Source organism: Malus domestica, chromosome 02, assembly GCF_042453785.1.
Source record: "Malus domestica chromosome 02, GDT2T_hap1".
Lineage (NCBI taxonomy): Eukaryota > Viridiplantae > Streptophyta > Magnoliopsida > Rosales > Rosaceae > Malus > Malus domestica.
Genome location: NC_091662.1, coordinates 4,427,483 through 4,439,422, shown reverse-complemented (window position 1 = coordinate 4,439,422; position 11,940 = coordinate 4,427,483). Strand labels below are relative to the sequence as shown.

The 11,940-nt window shown below is 47.3% G+C and overlaps 1 protein-coding gene and 1 long non-coding RNA gene across 2 annotated transcripts; both read left to right on the top strand.

Moving 5' to 3' along the window:
- The first annotated feature begins 131 nt into the window (after window positions 1–131).
- On the top strand, window positions 132–1,459 carry LOC114822620 (uncharacterized). The gene is made up of 3 exons (XR_011571996.1): window positions 132–725; window positions 1,019–1,080; window positions 1,155–1,459. It is a non-coding gene; the product is annotated as an uncharacterized lncRNA (long non-coding RNA).
- A 4,705-nt stretch (window positions 1,460–6,164) lies between these two features.
- LOC139190285 (uncharacterized) lies at window positions 6,165–9,534 on the top strand. Its single transcript, XM_070810263.1, has 4 exons — window positions 6,165–7,614; window positions 7,800–8,569; window positions 8,920–9,168; window positions 9,262–9,534. The coding sequence occupies exons 1-4, from the start codon at window positions 6,165–6,167 to the stop codon at window positions 9,532–9,534; spliced, it is 2,742 nt and encodes a 913-aa protein (XP_070666364.1).
- Window positions 9,535–11,940: the final 2,406 nt, after the last annotated feature.

Sequence of the window (11,940 nt, the reverse complement as noted above, 5' to 3'; positions counted from 1 at the left end):
TCTACTTGTAAACCCAGAGTTTTTTTGGATCATTCTCGCGATACAAAATAAATTAGTTTTTCCTTGTTTCTAAATTATTAAGTTTTAAGTGTTTTTGTAAATATAATTTTATCGATGTCTTACATGTGAAAACAAATAATTTTCTTATATAAAGTGAGGGCATATTTTTTTACGTCGCTCTAGACCTCAAAAATCTCTAGACCAGCCCTGCCGGAAACACCAAGCTCGAGAAACAGGACGTGAAATAAGAACAAAACAGCAGGAGCCATGTCAAGAGACTCGCTACGTTGTAAGAAATCAATAGTTGTCTTTTTATTTCCTTCTCTACATTGCTAATTAGTGTTGGAGCTGTGACGGAACCCAACCCATATTCTATGCCCGGAACCGTGCCGTGCCGTAAGGGTAAATGTGATTGTTTCGTCAAGAAATTGAACAAAAGTTGGAACTTATCATGTACATTGTAGATTGCGCTGTTTTGGCGACGATATTTTGCTCCATTATTCCATTCATAACTCATAAATTTTGGATGGAGTCATGGAAAAGAAATCTGGAAAGCCTGATATCACTTTATGTTCTTTGTATTAAATTTTGTTTCTTTGGAAACTTAAGAACATAGGATCAATCATTTTCCGTTTGTGTTCTGGTTTTGCAGATACGTTAAAAGGCTCGTTTTATGCAAATCCAATATTGGATAGCCCTACGACAGATAAATCTCTAATTCAAAGGTAAAAGTCTATAGGGACATCAATCATAATCTGAGTACATGTGGGATCTGTTTTGTCTGAGGTCACACAGTATATGGCTCAGACCAGTAATGTTTGGCCAAACTGTTGTTTGTGTTAGTTATGAATAACTATCATACATTTGATACAAGCTTTCTTAGAATTAGCCAGGACAAGTCGTCTTTATGCTGGGATATGTTTATCTTTATTTATCCTATTTGAGAACTTACAGATTTTGCGTAAACAGAACATAATACTTTGTGTCCCTCAAATTTTATTTGTCATCTGTATTGTAGGTATCCCTCATACTGTGGTTCAATTATATGGCCCAATAGTGAATTGCCAGAACTAGAAGTCGGTATGTTTTCCTTTAATTTATGATTGTATTTTTTCATGATCATGTCATCACTGCATGTAACTTTTGACTTGTAGCCTTCAAAGCTCTTGGAAAGGTGATCCTTGGAGTTGGGCTTATGGTCGCATATCACTGTGACAGATACGGTATAGTCTTTGTTGTTAAGGTTTACGCTAAGAGAGCATAGCTATCCTGTTTAGTGTTTTTCCGGTCGCATTTTACACTGAAGTTGTCATGACAATTTCCTGCATGATTTTGTTTCTGTCCTGGCCAGAAAACAAGTGTCATAATAGTGTATTACGAGCACTCATAAGACCTAAGATATAAGTTGAGATGACACAACCTATGATCTTGAGAAAGGGTTAACTCAAGATTTCTGAATGTTTTACATGATTTCATCACAAGAACTTTAAATTTATTGTCTCTCGTACAGAAAGGATAAAGAATGCTTTGGGCCCGAACGTTGAGGAGTTGAGTGTGTGACGGAGTGGCATGTGAAACTAAGTTAAATGAAACTACATGAGGAGAAAGCACTTTCACTTGGACGCTTTTAGTGCTTTTGTACTGCGTTCTATATGGCCAGTTCTGAACTAACATTCTGATTGTAGTTATTTGCGTGGACTTGTTGGAGGAATATGATTATGCTTTCGGTTTCTGAATATCCATAGTTTGATGCACTACTCTCTGATTATCCAATTAAACCCAAACTTAAAACCATTCGAAAATATACAGAATAGTATTAGCCAAAATGGCGTTAAGACCTCCTTTAGTCTCAATGAGTTTGGTAAACAAGAAGGTGCTAGTAGAAGCTTTGTAAAAGCGTTTACCTCTCAATTCAAGGTCTTGTGTTCGAATCTCCTATCTAATAGTGACACAAATCGCTTGTAAAGGGGAGAAGGAAAACACTTTGGTAGGGAAGTGCTCCCCTCTAGCTCCACTCTTGAGAACGTGGTAACTTCTTAATGAACAACCTACAAGTCTGACCATATATCATCCGTACTGAATATTCACTAAATGTGATGTAGCATATGCACTCAACTAATATGGTTACAATTTGTAATTAGATGGACCGGTTTTGACAAAACGCAACAACTTCTTATTAAAGACAGTCTTACAAGTCTGATCATGACATTCTTACTTACATTCATTCGCTAATTCAAAACCTCAAATTTCTAGTTTAGCACGGTCACCTTAGTCAATACCGACCGACAAAAAGTCAAGTTGGGATGGGGCCCAAGTAAGTAATTGGCCCAATCCAAACCAAAAGCCCAAAATCCAAGAGACCAAGTAATTGGCCCAATTCATTCGCTTAACCTCTCTTACTGTCACGGCCAACTCTAAGACCTCCTAGAAAATAGTAAATCTCTCTTTTAATTTCTCATTTTTTTAGTTTCAATTATAATTTTCTTTCTCATTTTCTAAATTATATTTTCCATTCTTCTTCATTCAAAACCATCTTCAGTTTCCCCCCTGACATAGAGAACTTTAAGAATGCTGCTTACGAAACATTTAACGACGGAGAGATGGAGAGCTTCAAGTTCATACTCCGGTGACGCATGTTGCAAACATCATACATTTTTCAAGCCAAATTTTTCTCTTGTCAGTTGTCATCATCGACTTCCTTTCCTGACACGGGTATTTAACTTTCACTACTGATATTCTTACAATAAGTGATCCGATACGAGAGAAACTCACACCTGAGGGATGCCACTATGGCGGTATCTCAAACCGTTCATTTACGGCTGGGTATTTTAACTACTATGTGATGCTGTTTGGACCCAATTTTACACCATTGGCCTAAGCAATCAAGGCCGTTGGGTAAGTATGGTTCTTAATCGTCGGATAAGAAAGTTAAGATAATTTGCTATTGTTAAGAGATAATATTATGGTTCTTAATCATAATAATTATCTTTTAATAAATTATCTTAATTTTCTTATACAAAATAAATTATACAAATTTTTGGACTCTTCATATGGCCTAACATGGATCTGCAAGCCGAAGATAATGGTGAATAGGAAATCCAATAAGGTTAGGTGATGGATGTCAGCTTGGTATCTAGTTGGCTGCATGGGGTCTATGGTTGAATGGACTCACGTACAAAGCCACGTGGAACAATGGAAAACATTTTACATGTGGTGGTGATAAGGTGGCAATATAATTTGATCAGAAATTGTTGGGGTACGTGGTCTCCATGTATGCATGGGTAACTTGCAGATGGGATGAATTTGAATTGCAAATTGGATAGGCATCTGCAACGTGTGGGGGATACGGATTCTTGAGAAAAGTAAGGTGATTGTTTTGGGAAGTGAATTGTCTTTCCAATTAATTATCTTTCCAATTAATATGTTAAGATAATGATACAAATTGGAGCACGACATTGACACTTTGACTAAGGCGAAGTGATATTATCAAAGGGTTTTTATCACAATATCCGGATGTAGAAGAGTTAGAGTGGAACTGGGAAAATCTATTTCGGCGACTGAGCATTAAGAACTCTATAAATACAAGGCTTTGAACGCTGAGAAGGGACTTCCAATTCAACACACAAAACTGCCCTGCGCAAACTCTCTCAACAACTTTGAGATTTTTTATTTTCTCTTTTCGCTGACACATCTTCCGTTGGCATCAACAGCACTGTGAAAGCAACCGGTGATATCTTAAGTCGGCATAGATAGCTCTGTCACCGTAGAATCAGCCGGTCTCGCAGCATCTTCCGTTGGCATCAACAGCACTGCGGCGAGGACGGTTGATTACCTATCCAAGTCTCGGTCGAGAAGGATTTCTGAATCCTTATTGGTCGAGGTCATCTCATCAGCCTTCTCGGCAAAGTGAGGTATTACAGTTATTACATTCGGCACATTGAAAGCCGAATTTGATATTGAACTTCGTAAGAATAGTAACCTTGTCTTCAGGTTCGAGAGCCCAAGAGGCCGAGACGTGTTCCTTTCTTGGCCGCAATCGCAAGACGCAAAAGTCAGCCGCGCACCCAACGCAACATCAACAAAATTTACTCCTCGGCCGAGCCCGGCCGACGAGTTGGCACGCCCCGCATTCACCGAAGGACGTAGTTAGCTTATTAATTACTCGGCCTGTGCGCCACATAGGCTTGGTAGTTTTTAGGGTCAACAGATGCGTTTCCAAAAATCTCATCTTTGTTTTTTCATCAATGCAGGTACATTAGCCCCGAATCCTTTGGATACCTGGATCTACTACATATGTATTAAAATTTGCATCGATTTTCTTCTTTTCTTATTCTCTGTATCTCTCAATTTTTCTTCCCCTTTTGTCAACCAACTTGTATGTTTTCTTTCTATATTCGTTTTTTTTCTCTCTCGTCCTTCATTATGAAAGACGGTTGCGAGAAGATAACTGATGACTCCTGTATGTTCTCCCCGTAGAAAACACATCATCGCAACCGTTGTCGACCGCCTCTAACTGCTTGGAACAATGCGAGACAATCCCCTCCCCTGTGCACTACACCGGCGAACCAAAATTTGCAACCGGAAATGTACATATCACTTGCCAAAATGTTGACCCTAGAAATTACAAAGCCTACGTGGCGCGCAGGCCGAATATATTCTAAGCTAACTACGTCCTTCGGTGATTGCGGGGCGTGCCAACTCGTCGGCCGAGGCTCGGCCGAGGAGTAAATTTGATGATGCTGCGTTGGGTCGCGCTACTGACTTCTGCGTCTTGCGATTGCGGCCGAGAAAGGAACGCGTCTCGGCCTCTTGGGTTCTCGAGCCTGAAGACAAGGCTGCTATTTCTTACAAAGTTCACGAACCGAATTCGGCTTACAATGTGCCGAATGTAATAACTGTAACACCTCACCTCGCCGAGAAGGCTAATGAGATGACCTCGACCAACAAGGATTCGAAAACCCTTCTCGACCGAGACTTGGATAGGCAATCGACCGTTCTCGCCGCAGTGCTGTTGATGCCAACGGAAGATACTGCGAGACCGACCGACTCTACGGTGACAGAGCTATCTATGCCGACTTAAGATATCACCGGTTGCTTCCACAGTGCTGTTGATGCCAACGGAAGATGTGTCAGCGAAAAAAGAAAAGAAAAAGATCTCAAGTTGTGAGAGTTTGCGCAGGGCAATTTTGTATTGATGTTTGTGGGGCCTCTTCCATTGCTGAATGTCTTGTATTTATAGGAGCAGAACACCGAGCCCGAGTTCTAATCCTATTCGAACTAGGTTTCCTTCTCCGGATTAATGTTACCTCAATCAGTCCTACCTCTGCTAGGACTACGAATCTAGTCCTTAACTGAGCCGGATTCGCCTTCTAGTTTTACCGATCTCGTCGAGGGTCCCTATTGTATTAGGACTCGACTTGCACTCTGATTTAACCGATCTAGGCCTAGAAGCCCATGAGCTGAAGCCCCCATGACTTTCTCGCCGTAGTCTTCCCGGGCCGAAAGTGATACCTCCCTCGGCCCAAACTGCTATTTTGGGCCCAAACATTGCCCCCTCGCTTTTGAGGTCCTCGGCCTGAACCCTTCGGCCGAGTTTCGGCCTTGAAGAAGCGAATCTACCACTCAGGATCCCAATACCCGAGTTCCAAGGCGTATTTATTGAACATGTTCGCACGATCTTGATCCTGCTAAACCACTCGCCACGTGGCATCCCCTAACATGGCCAATCCCCGATAATGACGTCTGAAGCGTGCGCCTGCCCGAACCGTCTCGTCATTATGACCACTATCTCAATCCGAGAGCCATTTCATCAGTCCGTAAGCCCACCTGTCATCGTGCAGGCGTCGAACCGTCTTTCGTCATTAACTTCGCCGTCACACGCGATCGTGCGCCCCCAAAACCTAAAACCGTCGGTCTTCTCAACCGCATTCCCCAAATGCTCATCATGATCAACGATTCCCCCGGTCGATTTTGCCCTTTGTTTTGAATTTCGAACGATTGCTCTTCCTCCCATTACTCTATAAATACCGAAATTTCCTCATTTGTTCTTTACGTTCTCAAACTTCCTGAAATCCCCTACTCTTGCTCTCAAGTGCATTCCTCCATTCCAAGCTTCCGTCCTCAAATCCCCAACCCGAAAAACCTCCTTACGCTGTGCTTTTACAATGGCCTCCTTCATCTCCAAGCTTTCCCGGGAATGCGACCAGCATCAGAAGATCCTTGATCGGAGCTCGATCAAGAATATACGGTTCGAGAACGACATGAGCACCGTCCACCAAATCCTGGGTCCTCTCTTCAAGGCAACAATCCCGCCGACCATCACTGGTCTTCTCCAGGAACACTGCCTTACACCCTTGCTCCAAGGGTTTGAATGGTCGAGATGGGAGGCGGCAAAGCCCCAAGGCTCCTGGCCCTCGACGACCACCACCTGGGCGACCTGGGTTGTCCGAATGGAACGGCTCTTCGGCGAAAAATGGAAAATCCTGGGCATCTACGACGCCATCCTCCTTTCGTCGATGGACATTGTCCCTGACAAGGAGCTGCTCCTAGCCGCTCTATGCTTCTGGTGCTCAGCCACCAACACAATGGTCCTTCCCCTTGGTCCCATTGGTCCCACCATCCTGGACATCACCGCCATTTTGGGGACCTCGGCCACCGGGATCCCTATCGACGCGACCCTCTCCGGGAACCCGTCGAATATCGATCTGAAGACGCTCTTCGACCGTCGAGCCTTCGAGACCCTGAATAGTGACGGTCACATCCCGTCGAGGGATGAAATACAGAAGCTCCACAAGAACTTTCTCAACTACAACACCCTCTACCTTCACTTCGCCGGTCGAGGGGAAGAGGACCTGCGAGAAGGAGAGCATGAAGCCTTCCTCTTCTACTGGTACAATAAATACATTTGTTGTACCAAATCAAACAAATGTTTGGTCGAGAATATGCCAGTGGCCGAAGCTCTGGCCAGTGGTCGCGTCCTGGCGCTGAGTTCTAATATTCTTGCCCACCTCTTCCGCTGCCTGGCCGAGGCGACTCTCCACACGGTGGACCCCCATCAGAATGGCCCTCTCTGGGTCTTCCAGCTCTGGTTGCAGGTATACTTTGCCTCCCTTCGGCCGGCTATAGCTGATTTTTCAGCAACAGAGGCTCTTGGTCCTCAGCTAGCCTCCCGACCAACGCCTCCTCATCAGGCCGAAGAGGTGTTTAGGTACCTCTTTGCCCTTGACGATCTCACAAGCGACGAATTCCTGATTTGTCGTCGTCGTGATTACCCCCCCTCCATCAAACTGCCTACCTCTACGTGGGCGGCAGATGAGGACGCCGCTCTTCGCCGAACCTGGGGGTCGTTCGTGCTTGCTCGCGACCTTCCTCTCGGCTGCGACGGGAAACGGTCGGGGTGGGAAGTGTACCATCCGAACTTCCTTGCCCGTCAGCTCGGCTATCTTCAGGGCTGTCCCGTCCCCCTTCTCTCTTCCCGCACAGTATTGAGCCGCGGACGCGAGCCTCGCTCTTCAGAGAACGAGTGCAGGACTGCTGCGAAGGAGTTTCAAGAGTACTGCCAAAGATTTCGCCTTCGACCGGCCACCCCAGAAACCCATTGCACTGACACCTTCGGTGAGTGGTGGGAAAATTACACTCAAGAGTTCTTCGGTGCGCCGGTCGAGGATGTACTAAACAGGCTCTTCGGTAACCGACCTAAGAAAGCCCCGGCCCCCCATTCTCAAGGTAGTTGTTCAATTCCCCCTTTTTCTTCAACCTTGCCTGTTGTACGCCTTACTGAATTGTCTTTATCCTTTTAGGTAGTCGGCCTTTGAGAAAGACAGAGGTAGTTGCCGCTGCTATGGCCGGGAAAAAATCGGTCGTGGCCAAAAAGGACAAACCTGCTGGTAGGGCCGGGCTGACCAAACGGCCTCGCCAAGAGGCCGGGCCGGCTATCAAGCCTTCCCCGCCTGCCAAGCGGGTAAAGCAACTGGCGAAGAAAGGTGCACGGGAGATCCACGTTATTTCCAGCCACACGACGACTCCCAGTGCTTCCCCTTCTCCCGCCGCCGGCCATTCTGGGGTCAAGAAACAGCCGGCTTCAGCCGTAGAGACGATCCCAGCGCGGCCTGCTTCTGTGGCCGGCGAATCAGTCGTACCTACCTCTGTCGAGAAGGCACCTGTCTCACACCAGGCGGCTCCTACGACCGAGGAAACCTCTCCCAAGAATCCAAAGCCCACGGTCTTCGTGCTGGAAGAGAGTGAGGGGAGCGACGAGGTCCCGCTGGCGCGTCGTCCTCCTACTCGTCAACGAACTCCTCCAGTATCCGAGATGGCGGTTCGACACGGCCCCTCCTCGGCTAATCGTGGCAAGCACACGGTCGAGGAACCGACCCCGGCGGCCGAACCTCTCGTTCCTTCTCGAGACCAGGACGTCCCTGCCTCCACTGAAGCAGCTGCGCCAATCGGCCCATCGGCAGCCGACCGTGGCAAACGCCTGCTCGAGGAACCCGAGGCCACGGCGGAATCGCCGATCCATCCTCAAGACCAGGGCTTCCACATCCCTCCACAAGAGGTTACCTCGGCTTTTGTAAGTACCTTCGATTTTCCTCCTGATTGCTTTTCTGCTTTAGAATTCTAAACAAGGAAAAACTAAATGTCAGGTGCCTGTACATTCTTTTCACCGTCAATTCTATGCGCCGAAGGGCGTTATCTATATTTCCTGGCCGCCTCAGTGGCCATCAAACGTAGATAACCTCCATCGGCCTCGTGAAGTGAGAAGCAATCTGAGACACTGGGCTCGGCCATTGAGTTCTTTAGGTTCGAGCAACGACCCTGGGGACATGGCCGAGGTCTCCTCTCAGCAGGTTAAAAAAAACGACACCCTCTTGCTATTCTCGTCATGACTTCCTTTAAGCTTAACCTTGTTTATTCGTGCAGGCTTCATGGGAGGTTGAATTCAAAGCTCTCCTCTCCAGTACGACTGCAGAGTCTGGTCCTTCGGCCGCTCCAACTGAGGCTGCCGATCCAAGCGCCCTAACCCAGTTGCGAGAAGTCCTGTCGCTCTCTTCATCGCAAGTACTTGAGCGCAACGGTCTTGATCTGCTCGGCGTGTGTCTGAACGACCTTGGGGCCGACGGTCGCCTAAGCGGAGATGCCATTGTTCGGGCATCGTCTGCTCTGGAGCGCGTTCGGGAGACATTTGGCATCTTCCAGACTGCTCTGAAGGCCGAACAGGACCTGCAAGCCGCCACGGCCGTTCAAGACACCCTCCGTCCGAAGATTGACGATCTACGGGCCAAAGGAGAAGCGTTAGCCGAACTCGACCGTCAGATGGCCGAACTAGCAAAACGCCGGTCGGTCATTGCTTCTGAACTTGCGAGGGACTTCGAGTCAGGCGGGAAGGATCGCCTAACTGAGTATGCGGCGGCCAAAAAACGGGTCGAGCGCCTGAGGCTAGACAAAAAGAATCGACAAGCCGAAGTCATCATGGCCGACGTGCGGTGGTTGGAATTGAAAGCTCTGCTCAGCACTCTTCTTCCCTCGTCTCCTTGAATGTATTTAGACCTACTCATTTTTGTAATACCTGTCAATTTTAATGGAATGACTTTTCCTACAACAAACTTTTTATTCACGCATTTCCCATGTGACCGGATAGTATTTCTTCAAGAACTTCCCATTAATTGGTAATTTGTGAACTACTCCAGTCCGGTCTTTAAGATGATACGCCCCTTTACCGTATACCTTATGCACAATGAACGGCCCTTCCCAATTCGGCGACCACTTGCCGAACCTAGGATCTTTTATTCCTACGGGCAACACCGTTTGCCACACCAATTCACCCTCGCCGAACGTTTTCTGTCGTACCCTTTGGTTATAGGCTCGCTCGGCAATCTGTTTCTGTGCCACCAGTAAGTTATAAGCGTCAAGTCGCGCTTCTTCCAAATCTTCTAGTTCCTGTCTCATGGACTGATTATATTCGGCGCTAAACAAACTACTTTGTTCAATTAATCGCAACGAATTTATGCTCAACTCGACTGGTAGCACCGCATCGTGTCCATAAGTCAATGCGTACGGGGTTGTTGCAGTCGCCGATCGGGACGACGTTCGGTATGCCCATAATGCCTCGTTCAACTTCAAATGCCACATGCCAGGCCTCTCTTTTATTATTTTTTCGAGGATGCCAATCAACACTTTATTACTTGCCTCGGCCTGCCCATTCGCCTGTGGATAATACGGTGTGGACTGTTCCAGCCGAATTTTCAAATTGGCCGTGTATTCCTTAAACCTTTCGGCTGTGAAGATTGTTCCATTGTCGGTTATGATCGTTTCTGGCACACCGAACCGGGTCACAATGTGTTCCTCCACGAAATCGCAAACTTCTTTAGACGTTAATTCGGCATATGATTTTGCTTCGACCCACTTAGTAAAGTAATCAGTTGCGACTATTATCCATGCATGCTTAGCAGCTCCAGAAGTCGGCGTGATTTTTCCGATTACGTCCATGGCCCATCCTCTAAACGGCCACGGCTTAATGACCGAATGTAGCGATTCGGCCGGGACCCTTTGTATAGGCCCATGGATTTGGCACTGCACGCATCCTCGTGCAAACTCGATACAATCTTTCAGTATTCTCGGCCAAAAATAACCATGTCGTCGGAGTAGCCATCGCATTTTCCGTCCAGACTGGTGAGCTCCGCATACCCCTTCATGAACCTCTGCGATCGCTCGAGCACTCTCTTGAGGGCCGAGGCATAGCAATAACAAACCATCTTCACCCTTTCGGTACAACTCGTTCTGGTACGTGACATAGTTCGTGGCGTGAGCCCGTGTCCTGCGACTGTGTTTTCCGTTAGGATTATCAAGGTACTGCATAATGGGCTTTCTCCAATCATCTGGTACTGCCTCGGCCGCGCAAATTTCTATAGAGTCCTGGTCCTGCCGATCCACCAACGAAGGCAAGGACATGACCCTGGTGCGTATCACATTGTCTCGACGGAGGATTTGCTGATCAACCAAGGCCGGGTATAATTGTTGTAATATTGGTATCTCCCGGCCTAGCTTGCCCCCCAGGAGTTGTGCACCGGAGGCGATTTGAGCCAACTCGTCTGCGTCGGTATTATGAACCCGAGAAATATGCTCGAATGTAATGCCGTCAAAGGACTCGGCCAAATAGCTGGCGATCATGTGGTAAGGCGCCAGAGTACAACTTATGCAGCGAAAAGACCCATTAATTTGGTTAATTACTAATTCAGAATCCCCGCGGACGAGGACACGAGTGGCATGTAGGTCAAGAAGGAGGCCTAGACCAATGACCAGAGCCTCGTACTCGGCCTGATTATTGGTACAGTCAAAATCCAATTTGAGCGAAAAAAACCAACGATCGTTGTGAGGAGACTGAATGACGATGCCTGCACCGGCCGAGGACGAAGTACTGGAACCATCGAAATACATCGTCCAATAGTTGTCGCGGGTCACCACCATGCCAATCTCAACATCAGCACCCCCGAAATCATAAGGCGAAGGGTGCTGGGCAAGGAAATCGGCCAACGCCTGTCCCTTCACAGCTTTTTGCGGCACGTATTGCAAACTAAACTCGGACAATGCCATCGTCCATTTCCCAATTCGGCCCTTCACAATTGGCCGGGTAAGCATGTACCGGATAACGTCGGTCTGGGCAATGACTTGGGTGACCGACGGGAGCATGTAATGCCTAAGCTTGGATGCAGCGAAGAACACAGCGAGACAGAGCTTCTCAACGGCGGAATAATTGATCTCCGGAGGACTCAGATTACGGCTGAGGTAGAAGATAGCCTGTTCCCGGCCGGCATCATTGTCTTGCGCGAGGAGGCAACCGATGGACTCGGCGGCCGCCGAGATGTACAGCTTGAGAGGCTTACCGCGCCGAGGAGGGACCAGGACAGGTGGGTTTGTAAGGGAAACCTTGATCTGTGTGAACGC

Bases quoted from the DNA above. Each gene is read 5' to 3' on its own strand.
- LOC139190285 (XM_070810263.1), top strand. From the start codon at position 6,165: ATGGCCTCCTTCATCTCCAAGCTTTCCCGGGAATGCGACCAGCATCAG. The intron at 7,615-7,799 runs GTGAGTGGTGGG...TTATCCTTTTAG, and splicing joins CCATTGCACTGACACCTTCG to GTAGTCGGCCTTTGAGAAAG. The intron at 8,570-8,919 runs GTAAGTACCTTC...TTATTCGTGCAG, and splicing joins AAGAGGTTACCTCGGCTTTT to GCTTCATGGGAGGTTGAATT.